The sequence below is a fragment of the Chelonus insularis genome, unplaced genomic scaffold, assembly GCF_013357705.1.
Source record: "Chelonus insularis isolate UGA/USDA-ARS -01 unplaced genomic scaffold, ASM1335770v1 contig_145_pilon, whole genome shotgun sequence".
In the NCBI taxonomy this organism is placed as follows: Eukaryota; Metazoa; Arthropoda; class Insecta; order Hymenoptera; family Braconidae; genus Chelonus; species Chelonus insularis.
Genome location: NW_023276386.1, coordinates 102,234 through 120,186, shown reverse-complemented (window position 1 = coordinate 120,186; position 17,953 = coordinate 102,234). Strand labels below are relative to the sequence as shown.

The following is a 17,953-nucleotide window of genomic DNA, read 5'->3' as shown; positions in this document are numbered from 1 at the left end:
AATCAACCACTACTTATTGAATGTATATATATATTAATAAAGGTGCGATAGACTCAGTTCAATGTAAATACACTTGAAATTTTCTCAACCTCCAGTCAAACATAACAATAACTTATGAATAATTTATAACTATTATATATTTGTTTATTTTATTTTTTCAATCAAGTCCAGATTTATTTTTTATTAATATTAATTATAACAAATAGAATGTCAAAGTATAATTAAATGTTGCAAATAAAAGAGATATAAAATAACTGATATTAATTTTTTACTTTTTCTACGTAATATTTTTAGATTTTCAAAAAAATTTCATTGGAAAAATTTATTATTTCAAGTTATTTATCAATTTTATATAAAAAATATTCGAATTTATATAGGTAATATGTGTTTATATATATATTTAAATTACTAATTAATCGTTTTTAGTAATGGCTTAAAATTTTTCCAATGTTTTTCTTTTACCTGAAATCTTAGGTTCTTTTTTTTACGCTTATATATCTTGTAATAATTTTATTACATACAAATATTCCACAATGCAATTTTAAATTTATCATTGAAACTAAATAACAATAATAATTCAACCATTATTATTATTGTTATGATTATAATCAATTGTTTATGTAGTAATAATGCTTTAATTAAAATAAATATTTATATGAAAATATGCAAAAAGTACTTGTAAAATTTAATAAATTTATGGTTAATCATTTATTCAATAAGAAAAAATATTTAATAAATTTTTATGCGTGCATTCAATAAGTAAATAAAATTTATTAATATAAATAATATTCAACGTCTTTCAGTTTAAACTTTATTTTTTTTTTCAGTAAATAAAAAAAATATTTAGTTGTATACTAACAAAATTAATCATGTTATATGTACAAAATTATATTAAGCATTTGCTACACTGGCTTCTTTCGGTGTATCTTCAATAGCCAATAGTGGCTTTTTATTTTTTAATTGATTAGTTGATTGTATACTGTCTGAAGATCCAGCATAAATTGATTTAGATTCTTGTTTTTCTTGTTCACTTTGCCACTGAACTTTTTGTTTATGTTGTTTAACAGCATCCATACATTTGTCAATAACCATTTGTTCAGTGAGAACTCCATCTTCAGATGCATAAGCAGCTGCTTGCCAAGCAACACCAAGTTTAGCTAATTCTCTTCCAGACATACCTTCAGTTATGTCAGCCATTTTGCTACAAAGTGCACCATAATCAAATTGTGCAACTTTAAGTCGTTTTTTGCCTTCAGTAGCTGGTTGAAGAACAAACTTATCAAAGTAAAGTCTTATCAGACGTTCACGTTCATCACGACCTGGTAATTGAAATTCGACCATTTCATCTAAACGATCATTCACTGCCCAATCGAATTGTTCAGGTGTGTTAGAAGCAAGTACAAGCATAAATTTATTACTCTGTTCTCCAGTTCTATACAGAAATGCATTAAGCATAGCTCTAAGATCTTCTGAAATATGTTCACTTGAACGTTTTCTCAAAAATGCATCAGCTTCATCGATAAATAATAATAAACCTTTTCTTGAAGTTGAAGCCCAATCAAAGACCTTATGAATAGCAGTCACACCATCTCTACCTAATGGCGCTAAATCACCTCCAGTTAGAATAGCATAATCCATTCCTGAATGTTGTGCAAGTTTTTTTGCAAACATCGTTTTTCCAGTACCCGGTGGTCCATGCATTAAAATGTTTCGATACATTCCACGATTTCGTTTAGTATTTTTAGTAGCTATGGCAATGTCTCGTAGTCTTTCTTCTAATTTTGGAGCTAGAACTACCCCTGATAGAGCATCAGATGGAGTTTCTTGAATTTTCTTTGCCAATTTTATTGGATGACGAATTGCGTCCAAAGCTGAGAATCTTGAAGTTTCTCGTACTAAAGATGGCTTCCCTAAACGAGCCTCAATATATCTAGCAGCAACACCCGTTGAGCCTTTAGCTGAATACACTCCAAAAGCAAGGAGTGATAAACCACCTACAGCAGCAAGGATTTTATCCCAATCTTGAAGCAATGCTGTGGCTCCAGATCCCAAGACGGAACCAGCAGTCCTAAAAACAGTAGTAAAATATCAAAATGTATTTAATAAAAAGTTTAAACTATTGTTATAGATTAATAATATCTGTTTTTAAATTTAAATTCATTTTAAATTAAAGTAATCCATTTAACAATAATAAAAACTGGAAACTCACTTGATAGATTCCAATACAGTAACTCTATTTTCTGATGCTTTCAATCGTATCTGTTCCAAATTAAGATCTTGATTTTCTCGGTCTATCTTTGCCTTGGCCTTTAATTCAGCTTCTAATTTTCTCATTTCATTTTTGTGTCTCAAGTCCATTTCATGCTCTATCGTAGCTTTTCTCATCGCTTCTTGTTTTGCGACTGACTCCTCTTGACGACGTAAATTCTCATCGTTCATGCGTTGTTGTTGAGCGAGTTGATCTTCATATCGTTTTCTAGCTAAGGAATCTTGATATTGAGCACGCATCTGATGTTGTTTAGTTTCTTCAGCAATAGTTTTTCTTCTTTCTTCTCCATCAACTTTTTTCTGTTCCAGCTTTAATTGTTCTATGCTAGCTTCATATTGTTTTAACTGACTTTGTACTTCTTGCTGTTTTGTCATTTCTTGAAGTTTCGTCAATTCTAAAGCTTCTTTAGCATGAGCTGAATTATATTAAAAGAATATTCATTATTATTCAATATTTTAATTAAAATAAATTATATAAAAATTGAAAATTATGTTGACACTATGATAGTACTATTGCATCAGATGATCAAACACGTGTGTAATATGTATGGTAATTTTTTAATGCTACCATGCTCACATTTAGCAATGGTCATGAATGAAAACTCGATTGTATGTATTATCAGTTCTCAAAATTGTAATGTCATGTAACTTGAATTAATATGTCCTTACGTAACTTAAATAAAAAAACAAAAAAGAGAAAAAAAATTAATAAAATAGAAGAAATATAATTACGAGATTTTTCGAGTTGCTTAGCTGCCGCAGCAGCTCTTTCAAGAGCACTTGAATCAAATCTATAAGCTTCCATGCCGGCAGTTTTTTTCGAAGGAGGATCTCCAGAATCTCCACTTCCTGCTCCTCCCGAAGCCGGTGGTTGTACATATTGAGAAAAATCTTGAGGTTGTTGTTGATAACGAGATCCAAGTAGCCAAGACATTTCTCAATTTTACTCACAGGAATATATTAATTGTAATAATTGAATTTTTATAATATTTATAAATTTTAAATTAATAGAATATAAAGACTGATAAAAGCTGTCTTTTTAAGTAAAACTGTTTTTACTTAAATTATTAGTACAAGTAAAACGTTTTTGGTTGAAAAGTTAGGCTATGTATGCTGAGGAACTGATCCGGACTCCGACTCACGTGCACGTTTGAGATTTCAGTGTTTCAGTTAGGTGGAATAAAGATTTGAAACGTTATGTAGAAGAAGAACAGTGGGAAAAAGGTTAACTAATAAAAGCGCCTCCTGTTATCTAAAATAAAAAAAACTCCATTTTCTCCAACATAGGTTTTTCTGTTTATTTTGTTTTTATGAAACAATTTACATCGTTATTCGGTATTCTTACAGTAACAATAATAAAAAGGACATTTTTGAATCAATCTTATTAATCCATTGATATAAAATAAACAGTATTGATTTCTAATGAATAACCTCAAAGAATGCTGAAATATCCATAGAATAAAAAAGTATTATCGATACAAATTTATTTTAAATCATTTCATAAATTTACTTTCAGCTTGATCAATGTAACAGAATAATAAAAGTTCTTTTAAATTATTATTATAAATAATAATATATATAACTACAAATTGGAGCAATGACATACTTCTACATTAGATATAGAACTTGAAGTTTCATACAATGTGTTACAAAAATATTACTCAATGAAGTTAAAAAAATAACAAATGTTTCACATGGCGAATATTTTGTCAAGATAAATATATAAATCTGTCATTTTATGTAATTCTATGAGCTTTTTTGCTCTCCAAATATCTCCAGTTATGGATACATATATGTATACAGATCTGTATCACCTATGTGTGTATAGATGTGTGTATAAAGAGAATAGCCATGATACAAACTTTATCATAAATCCTGAGCTAATTTCTAATTATACTTTCACAAAATTCAAAAGAAAGTATAGATCAAAAGTATGAAAAATAATCATGAATTTGTCGTTTAAAACTACATTTTCAATACCAATGATTTACAATAAATAATATAAAGATGTAAATCACCAAATTTAGTGATGTTTTATTAGTAATTTATTATTATTATTATTTTTAAAAAAATCTGTAAAAGATAAGATAATATAGATTTAATTGAATATTTAAATAACATGACAAATGTAGTAGAATTCAAAAAAAAAAAAAATTTAACATCTTGATCATGGAGTATCCTAATACACATTCGGAAACAACATTCAAACATGCTGATGTCTATTGCTCGACATAAAGCAGATGCTGGAACTGATTGAATCATGAATCAAATTATTTTAAATTTCTAGAAATGTATTACTTTGTGGAGCATCCATTGTTCATTGATGATAGAAATGATGACAAAATGTAAGTTAAACCTTGCTCCAAGCATATACAATGTAATAATTTAAAGAGCTAGAAAGATAGTGATGGAATTATTTTCAAATATAGAGTGTAATTGATAACAATAATTATAAAAGAAGTAATAGCTATAGTTAATCTTTTATATAAATTCTATTTATTTATATTCAATCAGTGAATTTTTTGTCTAGACTTATTTTTAATAATAAATTATGATATCACTTTTTTGATGTCATGTAATTGAACATTAATTACTTATTTTTAATCTCGATAAAACATTTGAAAAAATGAAAATAATTATTATTAAAACTTTTTTCTCTTTAACAATTAATAATTTATAATATTTTATATCTAAAGGATAAAACGCATGCGTATAAGTCAAAATGTGTACATATTTTGTGTTTGAAGCATGTGAATAGAAGAAGTATAAATGTATAGATGAATACAATGAAATGTAGTGTGTGTATAGAACATTTTATACAGTAGATACATACTTTGCTTCATCTGTAATACGCATGCGCCTACTGAAGGAAGAGCATAACTTTTATACAGTGTTGGCAGCATTCGGTATTTCGGACGAGTTGGGCGCCAGATCTTTGCGCGGTTGGTTCGGTCTAGTTCGGTCGATTACGAAGGAACAAGTTCAGTAAACGCAAGGACCAAACGTTGTTCAGTACATTATTGGAATAAAGGACAATGGCACTATTTCGTTTGAGCGTTGCACGATGCTTAGAATTGCAGGTAAGTTTTAATTTATTTTCACATGTTTTTATCAATAACCAGTACCTCCAACTATTAACTATCTATTTTTCAGATAATTATTTTATCATAAAATAATATTTATGTTGTATTAGATTCCTGTAAAATTAAATACCAATATCAGAAGTTATAAATTGAGCTTGGCTGTGATAAAATAATATATTTGGATTATTGAAATATTTTTCGATGCTTTCACCTTCATTTTAATACTATTCTGAGATTATCGACTGAATTCTCATACTTCTTAAACTTGGGCTTTCTTTTTATTCCCATGGTTTCTACGGGTTTTAAATTACCTGACCCATGCCTGACAGTTCAGTTCTTGATCATAAATTCTATTGGAAAGAATTTAGAAAAAAAACTCCATTTGTATTTTCAGTTGAATTTTACTTCATAACAAACCTAAATTTCAATGCATGCGCTCTCGTGACAGAAATATGTCAATAATTACGTAATAGAAATATAATTTTTCAATAAAAGAAATTACAATATTTTATAAAAAAAATTAATTTAGCTTTAAATATAAATAATTCTAGCCTTTTATTCAGTATGTGTAATTATAATTATTAATCAATCCATCAGAATAGTTTTTTTTTGGAATTGTTTTTTACAGTTAATGCATTTTTAGAAAACATCAAATGAGTTAAGTTTTGGAGAAAAAATCAAATATTTTTTATTTATTAAATAAAAAAAGATGAAAGAAAATCGATGAATGGTCAGCTCATGACTTGATACTTGTATAATACCACAGACTAATAAGTATTTACATATCATTTTTTTTAAGCTGAACCTTGAAGATGTATCCAATAAAAAAAGATACATTATGTAGTTACTCAAAAATATTTTAATGTTACATAATTCTTGACATTTTTAAGGTAAACCAGATTATTTAAACTGTTTTAAATCGTATTTCAAGCTTTCACATAATAATGGCAATTTTATTTCTATAATTTTTCTATTAAATTCATCATCATCATTAGTGTTCCTAAAAAACACCAAAATGTGTTATTTCATCAAATGATAATTAAGAAGTAAAAAGTTCAATAATCAATATCGTAATACAAATCAGACTATATCTTCCTTTTATCCTTGATGTTAAGCTTTGAATTTTGCAAGTGATACTAAAATTAGCAAGATTCGAGGTCGAAAAACTGATCTACTCTCCTAATCCACATTGATTTAGACAGCATATGATTTATGTAATTTTTTTTACCAATATCCCGATTACTAATTTCATGACCTCAGTCACTAGCTTCTTTATTTGGGCTACGTCATCATGTTACCACTAATGTAAATTTAATTACTCACTATTCACTGATTCCAATCCAAAATTTCCATTCATTTTTATCTTCTTATCGATGCATAAAGATATACATCACATATTACTTAACTTTTGACTGTGCCAAAAATACTATTTTTAACTTGTCTTTTATGTATATGAATATATAGATGTATCTATACATACTCACTTATTTGTATATATATCCATATATATGTATAAATGATCACTTTTGAAATAATCAATACCAAATTATTTAGCTCTACAGATTGAATGTCAAGAGATATTATTATTTAAAGTTTTTAATATGTCAGCTTCATTATTATTTATCTTACCATTATTTATTCATTATAGGTAGTCATGAGAAACTTTCAAAATATTTTTGTGTTTTAGATATTTTTTTTTGATAAATTTTTTTCCACCAAACTGGTAAATTGATTTAAAATTACATTTTAAAATAATTAAAATTTATTCTTTTTTATAAATAAAATAAGATAAAAAATAGATAATTAAATCATAACAAAATCCACGTGTCGTTTTTTGAACGAACATAGCTTAGAAATCTAGTATATTAACCATGATGAAAAAGTTAGACTCAGTATTGGCTCTTTTCTAAAGAGAATTTACATCGTGGTCGTAAAATTATCATTATACTATACATGGACGAAATTTTAAATATTAATCATAATCAAGGTCAAGGTGTAAAAAAAAAACTATGTAGATGATCATCTATATTATATTCTTCAATCAAACAATTTAACAACTCGGAAATAATATAATTTTTTTTTAAATTGTTTAACAATTAATAGCGCGCTTATTGTAAGAAAATTAAAATTAAAAATTTGTGAATAATTATGTTTAGTGATTTGTAGTAATATTGTGCTGAAAAGAATTATAAATGGCAAAAATATTAACTGAGTCTTATATAAATGTTAAATTATTTTAAAGCATTCTATTAAATATTTTTGCTGGTCATTATTTATTATTAAATTCCTCTATTTCTTTTATTTTAAAATATGAGGTAATTATATGACTAAAATAAATATTAAATAATTGCATTTATATTTAGAAAAACCCAAAAAAATAATAATAATATAAATCTTAAAAATTAATATAAATTCTAGTATTAATAAAATATTACACTGAGTCGATATTTAATTCACAATAATTCCTATTTTAGAAACACTGGTTAGACTTTTTTCATATAACTTTTTAGTGTATTATTATAGGTGCATACAAGTACATATAGTATGCATAATTTACCACGTTAGAATTGCCCACGTGGACAGTATTCATTACAAGTTTATATTTTCATTTCGAATAAAATTCCAATGACGTAAGGAAATTTTTTAAAAATCCATAGTTAAAAAATGATAGAATCTTTATTTTTTTTATTAATAATCTATTTTTATAAATATTTTTTATTTTAATATTTCTTGTATTCTTTTTTGACTGTTTAATAATATTGATAAATGAAAATAAATCTCATTTGTTCTTATAAATAGAAATAAGAAAAAATTTAGCCACAGATGCTTTGAAAATCGCGTGATTCTTCATGACGTAAGACTTAACTCGTACAATTTGTAACTCAGGTGGAACTTTCATTAAAACGTAATGAAAATACATTATATAACTCTTATGAACACTAATAAATTCGAATTTTATCAATGTTGATGAATTATAAGTGAAGTATTATTCATTCACCTTGTATTATCAGTTAATGTTCTATTTTTTATACTATCATTATATTTTAAGTTTTTTCATAGAATGATACAAACTTTATGCACTCATGCTTACGTAAAATCTGATTTCTAAATACATTTAAGAATATTTTAAAAGTTATATTTTTTTGATATATTTGATTTGTTTTATTTTAAAGTTCCTTCAAAAGTCGATAAAAAATATCCCATCTGGTTCTTGAAGTCAATTGAAAGATCACTCATATGATCATCATTTTCCACGTGATTTTTATAGCTGTCGATGAATGCTAACTTTATATTATAGTTCTTATTCTATTTATTTTTACAAGCTATATCCAGTTAATGATTAAATAATATTACTTGACGTAATTTTAAATTATATTAATTTTTTTTTTTTTCTTAACAGTTTTATCATTTGATGAAGTTATCATTAAGAATTCATGAAAGAATTAATATTGTTGTCATTACTTTAAGCATTATATTTTTATTTATCTTATCAAATCGAATAATTATTGTTCTATATTCAATTGATAATTGTGTGCTATTAAAAAATTTTGTCAAAAAACATGCAAAAATAATTTAGCAAGTAAAGTTAATTAATCAATGAACTTGAAAATCTTTTTAATTATTCAGTAAAAATGAGTGATAGCTAAATATATGTAAAAATTGACTAAATATTATCATTTATTGTCCTTCATTCATTAAAATGTTTTATGTCATTAATATTTAGTTGAATTGTTAAGATGTTAACAACTGTATCTACATAGGATTAGTCATATTAATATCTTAATAATGAGCTGGCTTAATAAGATAAAAATCTTCACCTCGACCAACTTTATTACTCAAATAAAAATATAAACTTCATATTTTTTTTTAGCAATGCAGATTACTTTTACTTTATTATACATTTATTTTTAATTATTTTGTGTTACATAAATTTTTTATTTTTTTTTACAGAAACTAAGCTCTCCAATCATCTCACGATCATTATCAGATGCTACTGATCTAAAAAAAGTTCTTGCTGAAAAAATTCCAAAAGAGCAAGAACGTATTAAAGCTTTTAGAAAAGATCATGGATCCACTAAAGTTGGTGAAGTCACAGTTGATATGGTAAGTCACTATTGTTATGTTTGTAAAATTATATTAATGTTGATAAGCTTTTCTAATTAAAATTAATTAAGTATTTATTGAATATTTAGTGAAAATGCTTTTCTTTGGAATTATCTTGAATTATTGATCAATTTTATAGAAATTTGTATCATTTATTTAAACATCAATTACAAAAAAAATTTATCAGTAGATTAGATTTTAATTTTAGTCACCTTGTTTAATATCCTTCAATTGATGATTATACATATAACTCTTTTACACATCTATTAAATGTCATTGATTTTATTATATCGTTGTCATTGCGTGAGGAATTTTTCCGATCTTAAATTACACATGAAAGATATTTCCTTTTACAATGAAGTAATGATTTTGTCATTTAATATAGATATCATTTATCTCGTATTATTCAATGTATCCATGAGAAATATTAAATAAAATTGTTATATGACAGATGTACGGAGGTATGCGTGGAATTAAAGGATTGGTATGGGAGCCATCAGTATTAGATCCAGAGGAGGGTATCAGATTCCGTGGAAAATCCATTCCTGAATGTCAAAAATTACTGCCGAAAGCACCAGGAGGTTCTGAACCACTTCCTGAAGGTCTCTTCTGGCTGCTCATCACCGGAGATGTTCCTACTGAAGCTCAAGTTAAAGCTATTTCTCAAGAATGGGCAGCAAGGAGCTCCATTCCTGCTCATGTTACCAAAGCACTTAACGATTTCCCGAAGACTCTTCATCCTATGACACAATTTTCAGCAGCAATTACGATACTCAACAGCGAGAGTCAATTTGTTAAAGCATACAGCAGTGGTGTTCATAAATCAAAATACTGGGAAACAATTTACGAAGATTCTATGAATTTAATTGCAAAATTACCAGTAGTTGCTGCTACTATTTACCGTAATGTCTATAAAAACGGTAAAGGCCTTGGATCAGTTGACAGCGGAAAAGATTGGTCGTGGAATTTCGCTAATATGTTGGGTTATGACAATCCACAATTTATTGAGCTCATGAGACTTTATCTTACTATTCATTCCGATCATGAAGGTGGTAATGTGTCCGCTCATACCACTCATTTAGTTGGATCAGCTCTTTCCGATCCCTATTTATCCTTCGCTGCCGGTATGAATGGTCTTGCAGGGCCACTTCATGGTCTAGCTAATCAAGAAGTATTGGTTTGGTTAGAGAAACTTAGAGCACAGGTTGGTGATGCTCCATCTGATGAAAAACTCAAAGATTTCATTTGGAATACATTAAAAAGTGGACAAGTTGTTCCTGGCTATGGACATGCTGTACTAAGAAAGACAGATCCTAGATACACTTGTCAAAGAGAGTTTGCAATGAAACATCTTCCAAATGATGCCTTGTTCAAGGTAATTATTATTTTTTTACTCAATATTAAGATGTTTTTATTTGAAAAACAATTAATTAATAAAAAAAGTTCAAAATTAATTGAAAAAAAAATTGTTATGATAATTTTTATTTTATTAACATAAATTAATGATTTAATTTTTTTTCAGCTGGTTTCCCAAGTCTACAAAGTGGTACCTCCAATTCTTTTGGAAACTGGAAAAGTTAAAAACCCATGGCCTAATGTTGATGCACACTCTGGAGTATTACTTCAATACTATGGCATGAAAGAAATGAATTACTACACTGTTCTCTTTGGTGTATCTCGAGCATTAGGAGTTCTTGCAGCACTTGTATGGGATCGTGCACTTGGTTTACCAATTGAAAGGCCCAAATCTCTTAGCACTGATCTCTTGATGAAGGCTGCCAAAGCTGCTTAAACAATGTCAATCGTATATTTATCCTAGTGTTCAAGGTCATTAAGTGCATACTGCAATCAACTTTCAATCGACAAAAAAAAACAATAATAGTTATTATTATTATCATTATTATTATTATGATAAGGATAACAAAAATGTTCGTCACTCATTTTTCAATCAATACTCTAAATCATTATTTTATTTTCATTACCTCATTATATTCTCCTTGATTATTAGACATTACATTACATGCATATGTATATACATATATGTATATAATATATAATTTATATTAATACATACATACATACATATATATACATATAATTATTAAATATCAATCTGACACAATTAAATCCAATCACTAATTATAAATTTTTTTTTTTCATATAATTGAAATATTTTAATAGTAATTGTATGTAAAAAAACATAAAACACGACTTAACTTTATTTCCCTTTAAATATGAATCCATTAAAATATGAATTTATTTTTAATTAATTCATTTTTGCCATCAATCCATTAACCACATGAGAACAGTTGAAAATTACTGCCCACACATTTATAAGATTCAGTAAAAATTAATTCGGAATCATTGATTATAGCCAACCAAAGATGATAAAAAATGGATAGTTGTGAATTAAAAAAAGTTAATGTAGTACATGAATCAAGGTTGGTTAATTAGATCAAATGTTGAATAGTGTTCTAAGAACTAATTGAAAGCAAAGAACAGTGATAGTGGTTATAAAAAAAATTCATAAATTGAGTATGGATTAAATTACCTCAGTATGATAGAAAATTTTATGAAATAACTTAGATTACTTCAAAATTCTTTGAATGCTTCAAAAATGTTATATTAGTTCAACCGTAAGCTTTTTCATTAAAAAGCCGACAGTTGAATGATTTGGATAATAATCATAATTAGCGTATTGTATAAAAGCATTGAGAATGAATGAGTGTGTGCGATACTTTAATTTATGATGTATGTAAAAATAAATAGAAATCCCACAATGAAAGAAGTGTCAATCTTTTAATAATCTTAAATTAATAATTTTTCAATCAGTGTTTTATTTATTTATCTTATGATTATTAAATAGCTTTTTACTTTTTATTTTTAGGCATGAAATATTATTTACTGACATTTAAGAATTTTATTTTAATTTTTAGTATAATTAGTTGACAATTTTTTAAATTCTAACTTCACTTGTAACGAAAAGACATAAAATGACAGTTCTAAAGAAAATAGTTTATACAATTTGTTGATAATTCAGATTTTTTTTGAAGTTTGTTCACATAACTCGAATAAACAGATTAAAATATGTATTACTATAGTATTCACAGTATGTAATAAAAAACAAATAAAAAATCGAAGCTAAAACTCAGATATTTTGTTTTTATTTTAATGAAATGTCAGGTGATTATAAAAAAATTTGTGGATTTCTCAAATAACAAATAGGTAAACCAGTATATATTAAGAAAAAAAAAAACTAGAAAAGGTTAATAAAATTTTAAAAGAGCAAATAACGGATAACAACTGGAGTATTATCACTTAAATATAATTTTTTAGCCATGATTAATATTATGAAAATATAATATCATTTAAATTTTTATTGTAAACTTTATAATTTTTATTCATAATTTTTTTAAAACTACAAAACTATGAAAAAAATAACATTGCTACTCAGTACTTTTTATAATCACCTTGCACATTTTTCACTCCGAATGTGTTTATAAATAAAACAAAAAATTTAGCACATCGATAAATTTAACTACAAAAAGTGTTTCATCATTAAAATGATGTATCACAGAGTAGCATATTTATTACATGTAAAATTTCAAATAATGCTTAATCCGTTAATTAATTAATCTGATTATCGATATATCCATAAAATGTTATAATATTCTTATTAATAAATCGATAAAATTCTTCTTTTTTTATAATTTATATAATAGAAATATCAAAAATGAAATTTTTTAAATCAGAAAATTATATTGCCTTAAGTATTTCTCAATTTGAAAAAATAAATATGAGTATAAATTACAATTTTCAAATTATTATAATAGAAACTTATTAAAATAAAGCTAAATGTTTAATAGAATTATATGTATTTCTCAAAAATTGGAAATATTTTTGAGAATATGATATGAACTGCTGATATCTTAACTCAATTTCAAAATGAATCTAATGAAAAATCAATTATTAAATTCATTATTGAATACAAAAAATTGACATATTCCAGTTGTTTTTGGATGCCAAAATCGAACAAAATTTTATACAACCTTTACCGTTAATGAATACTCGTCTACCATTAAATTCACATATTTTACAGTTTTTGTTTATAATATTATTTATAATCCACCGCAAATGTTTCAGCGGATATCTTTCATGATGTACGTCATGTTTTTTTTAGTCGATCAACTATCCATTCAAGCCCTTGGTAAAGTCTAAAAATAAAGTTATCAATAGTAAATACAATTTTATTAAAATACTTATAATTCATGAAATAAATAAATTTGTATTTTACCCTTCACCCGTAAGCGCACAACAACTTTGAATGTGCCACTGGTGTTTCTTGATTGATGTCAAATCGAGTTGTCTTGAAATTTCAGCTGCACTCATACTGCCCTTCAAATCTTGTTTATTGGCATATACAAGAACATTTGCTTTCGATAGTTCTTCATGATTTAACATTGAGTATAATTCATCTCTTATTGTACTTAATCTGTCACGGTCTGTACTATCAATTACCATTATTATAAATTCTGTATTCGTATAATATGTTGACCAAGCTGCTCTCAGACTTTGCTGTCCACCAAGATCCCACATTATGAAATGTATGTTTTTCCACACGACTTCTTCTACATTAGATCCAATAGTTGGTGAAGTGTGGACTACTTCGTTCATGAGAAACTGATATAAAATTGTCGTTTTTCCTGCATTATCTAAGCCCACCATCACAATTTTATGCTCTAAAAATAGTAATAAAAAATTTATTTAAAAAACTTTATTGCATTGAAATAAATTTCTAACAGGCTTGTAGAAAGACTTTTTTCCATACTTTCTAAATATTATCATATGTTATGTAGAATATGTAGATAATTTGTATTCCCTAAATTCATTGAAATTGAAAAAAAGCCTTTCGACAAATTTTATTTATCTATATCAATATATTGTAGATTACTAAAAAATTGTACTTTCAAAAATATTTCATCAGGCAACAATACATGTATTTATAATATAAATATTATTTTTATTACAGTCATGGAATAGACATGAACTTTCTCTTGCTCAATCATATGGAGTAAAGTAAAAGTTCTTTCTATATGAGCTTATATAATTTTAAAATGAAAATCTTCCATTAAAATAATTTAATGAACATAAATATTTCAGTAATGAAATATTTAATTAATTAAAAAATAAAATGATTTTGAGATGATTTATTTACAACCCATATGTTTGGAATTGTACGTGAAATGTTATTTTAAGCGTATGATATACATTAATAACGAAATATTTTAATGATTATTCATAATAGAAATGTAATTTTTTTCAACTGAATTTTTTTACTGACCTTCATTTCCAAAAAAACTCCACAATTTTGAGAATAGTAACCCCATTTTAATTGATTTATAAATATTGCTAATAAACAACAACAATATTTATTAACACTTATGCACTATCTTTTGTTAATCACAAATTATTCAATTCATTAATTAAATTAAATCGATAATAAATATATTTGGTATTGATTTTCGAAACATTTATCATTCTTATCACCATTAGTTTATTGATTATACTACAACATAACTTTAAAACAGCTAGTTAGTTCTAAAAAATTCATTTAAATAAACCAAAATTACAACCATTTGTAAAAACTGATAAGGTAAGTAAATATTATATATTATATATATGTATATATAAAGTGTATATTTGAACCATTATCCAACTACGTTCACATTCATTTTATAAAAAACTCCATTAACAGTAAATAATTTTGAAAGGGTTTCTTGATGAGACTGAATTAAAAAATATCCAAGATACAAGTTATAATCTAATAAAGAAAATCACGCGACATACAAGACATTTTAGACGGATTCTCATTTCACAATATCGAACTGAGAAAAGAGGGCATAGTGATGACTCTCTCATCAAAACTTGTCTAACCCCAACAACAATACGACATCTATGTTTACTGGTGTTTTTCTGGGTATTTTTGTGTGTGAAGTTGGCTTCCTGTTTCAAATGCACCGATTTTTACACACACATATACATCACAATACACAAAAACATACACATGTGTTCATGTATGTATAACGTGTCACATTTAACGACACATTTCCATTCGTGAATTGAACAGTACTTTATTGGTTAGCTTAACTATACACACACTATATTATTCTATTTGTAATCAATCACGACGCTAATCTTGATAATTGAAATATTTATTTTATAAAGTTTTTATTAATGTGAATAATAAACATGAAACGATAAAAACTCGCAGGAAAAAGTATTTTCATTCAAATATAAGTGATTGTATATTTGTAATTTCATTCAAATTGTAAGTAAAAACTATTTCAAAATTTCAAAGATTCAATAAATCGTTAAAAAAATTATTATGGAAGAAATTGTATTAACTCCTGTAAAAAAATCTACGAAAAGAGAGAAAGCATCGGTTGGTGCTTTAATTCATAGAACACCTTTAAAACAACAAAATGGATCAAAACTTTTTCAAGAAAATAAAGAATCACTAGCTATTCTTTCAAATCATTTTACTCCGCCATCTAGAGTAACAAAATTTATTGCTTCAAATCCCTTTGATGTTGAATTGACGAATCGATTACATTTATCTGTAATTAGTCCAACGATCTTCAAAAAGGTATATTAAATAAATATCAACAAAAATGAGAATTTTATTACAACACATTTTTATTTTTGTGATATAGGTTTCACCGAAAGCTCAAGATTCTCCTCTTACATGGACCATTGATGAGTTAGCACGGTTACAACCTGTCAAAATTGAAGAGTGTCCAGTTCAACAAGTACATTACACTGATCCTGAATTAGAATCAAAAGCTCAAGAAGCTATAAATAAATTCTTTTATGAAAATCAGATTCATCCTAGCCCATGGAATAATAAGAGGGAACCATTGAAGCCATTAATAACAATAACTCCGAAAAATTTGAGTTCTGTATTAGATACAACGCCTGAAATCGAAAAAAAGACAAAAAACTGTAAATTATACTTACAAATAGTTTTACTTAATGTTCTTTTTATTGGAGTAAATTATTATTTATTAATTCAATTTTCTAAATTTCCTAAGGTTGGACTCAAACAACATTATCTTTTCCACCAAATCTTCCGGATCATGTAAAAGAAATATTGGAACCGTATTTTAATTTTAATCAAGATCAGCAACAACAAACTGACGATAGTGCTGATGAAAGTAGCTCTAGTAATAGTTCATTCCGAAGGAAATTATTTAATCATGACGAATCTGTAGATGATGATAGTAATTGTTCTTTAATTTTATCGCCGATTAAATCGAATGTTAGTCCACTTCGATGTGGCATGCTGGTTCATTGTACTCCTCAAAAGGTAATAATATTAGTTATAAAATGATTAATTTTATTGTCAATAATCTAAATAAACATTCATGTTCTATTCTATAGAGATTCCCATTAAATATGCAAAGATCTTATGACACGCCTATTAAAAAGTCAGATAGGTTATTATCAACACCTAATATGTCACCAATCAATATGTCATCAGAAAATATGTCATGTCACAGCATTCAGTCTCGAGGTCGGCTAGCTATGCAATTAGATTTTAATGGGCACATGAGTATAGATATGTCTATTTCTGAAGAAAAAGAATCTGACTTCAAAATCGCTGGTAAATGTTTAAAAATTATTCATTTAAACAACAAATGATTAATAAATTGTGTTCATAATAGCAATACTAATTTTTTAGCATTTTGTTTGTTATAAAGATTTCACAAATTGTTTTAATTTTTAATACGTTTTTTTATTATTTCAGATGCTTCTGATAACGAGAATGAAATAATTGATGAAATAAAAAATGAAAACTCATTTAACAATAAAAATGAAACAGTTGAGATGATTTCTCTTTCAAGAGAAGTCATGCCTCTTCAAGATTGTACGAACAAAAATAATAGTGTGGCAACAAAATTAAAAAATACAGGCGATTGGTATATGAGTTATTCAAATGAAAGTTATAAATTACAACGGAATATAACATCAGCTGGACACAATGAAAATAGTAGTGTCTTTGCTGTAACACAAGATACTGGATATCAAACTTATAGTATACATAATAACACTAGTAATATACATAATCGTAGTACAACGCCATTGAAAAAAGCTCATTACCATCATGATTTTGATAATGGCATGACTCCTATAAGTGAAATAAAATTATCTGACTGGCAAAAAAATATTGAATCTATGTTTAGTTCAACGCCTTCTAAATCTGTACAGAAGAGAGCCAATTTTTTATAAATCTAAGATGTTTATAGAGATAAATTTTTTTATAACGACGTTCATACAACTAAAAGTATTTGTAAAAAAAAAAATTATTGACTGAATAAAATAAAATATTTGTTTACTAACATTTATTATTAATAATATTATTATTAAGTAAGATAATCATTTACAGAGTAATAATAATAATTATGAATTTTCAAGGTATATTTTTCATACTCAAGATT

At 26.2% G+C, this 17,953-nt stretch overlaps 4 protein-coding genes across 4 annotated transcripts; 2 read left to right on the top strand and 2 right to left on the bottom strand.

The window, feature by feature from the left end:
- Nucleotides 1-797: 797 nt before the first annotated feature.
- bor (ATPase family AAA domain containing bor) lies at nt 798-3,450 on the bottom strand. Its single transcript, XM_035096752.1, has 3 exons — nt 3,001-3,450; nt 2,210-2,684; nt 798-2,068 (listed from the first exon to the last, which is right to left on the bottom strand). Exons 1-3 carry the CDS (start codon nt 3,200-3,202, stop codon nt 892-894), a joined length of 1,854 nt encoding a protein of 617 aa, XP_034952643.1. The 5' UTR covers nt 3,203-3,450; the 3' UTR covers nt 798-891.
- A 1,710-nt stretch (nt 3,451-5,160) lies between these two features.
- Nucleotides 5,161-12,243, top strand: kdn (knockdown). Its single transcript, XM_035096693.1, has 4 exons — nt 5,161-5,348; nt 9,303-9,455; nt 9,907-10,830; nt 10,978-12,243. Exons 1-4 carry the CDS (start codon nt 5,304-5,306, stop codon nt 11,245-11,247), a joined length of 1,392 nt encoding a protein of 463 aa, XP_034952584.1. The 5' UTR covers nt 5,161-5,303; the 3' UTR covers nt 11,248-12,243.
- Nucleotides 12,244-13,250: 1,007 nt separating this feature from the next.
- Arl5 (ADP-ribosylation factor-like 5) lies at nt 13,251-15,376 on the bottom strand. Its single transcript, XM_035096765.1, has 3 exons — nt 14,797-15,376; nt 13,750-14,194; nt 13,251-13,669 (listed from the first exon to the last, which is right to left on the bottom strand). The coding sequence occupies exons 1-3, from the start codon at nt 14,840-14,842 to the stop codon at nt 13,621-13,623; spliced, it is 540 nt and encodes a 179-aa protein (XP_034952656.1). The 5' UTR covers nt 14,843-15,376; the 3' UTR covers nt 13,251-13,620.
- Nucleotides 15,377-15,571: 195 nt separating this feature from the next.
- Nucleotides 15,572-17,820, top strand: bora (aurora kinase A activator-like protein bora). Its single transcript, XM_035096688.1, has 5 exons — nt 15,572-16,101; nt 16,169-16,457; nt 16,547-16,821; nt 16,896-17,118; nt 17,263-17,820. The coding sequence occupies exons 1-5, from the start codon at nt 15,841-15,843 to the stop codon at nt 17,742-17,744; spliced, it is 1,530 nt and encodes a 509-aa protein (XP_034952579.1). The 5' UTR covers nt 15,572-15,840; the 3' UTR covers nt 17,745-17,820.
- Nucleotides 17,821-17,953: the final 133 nt, after the last annotated feature.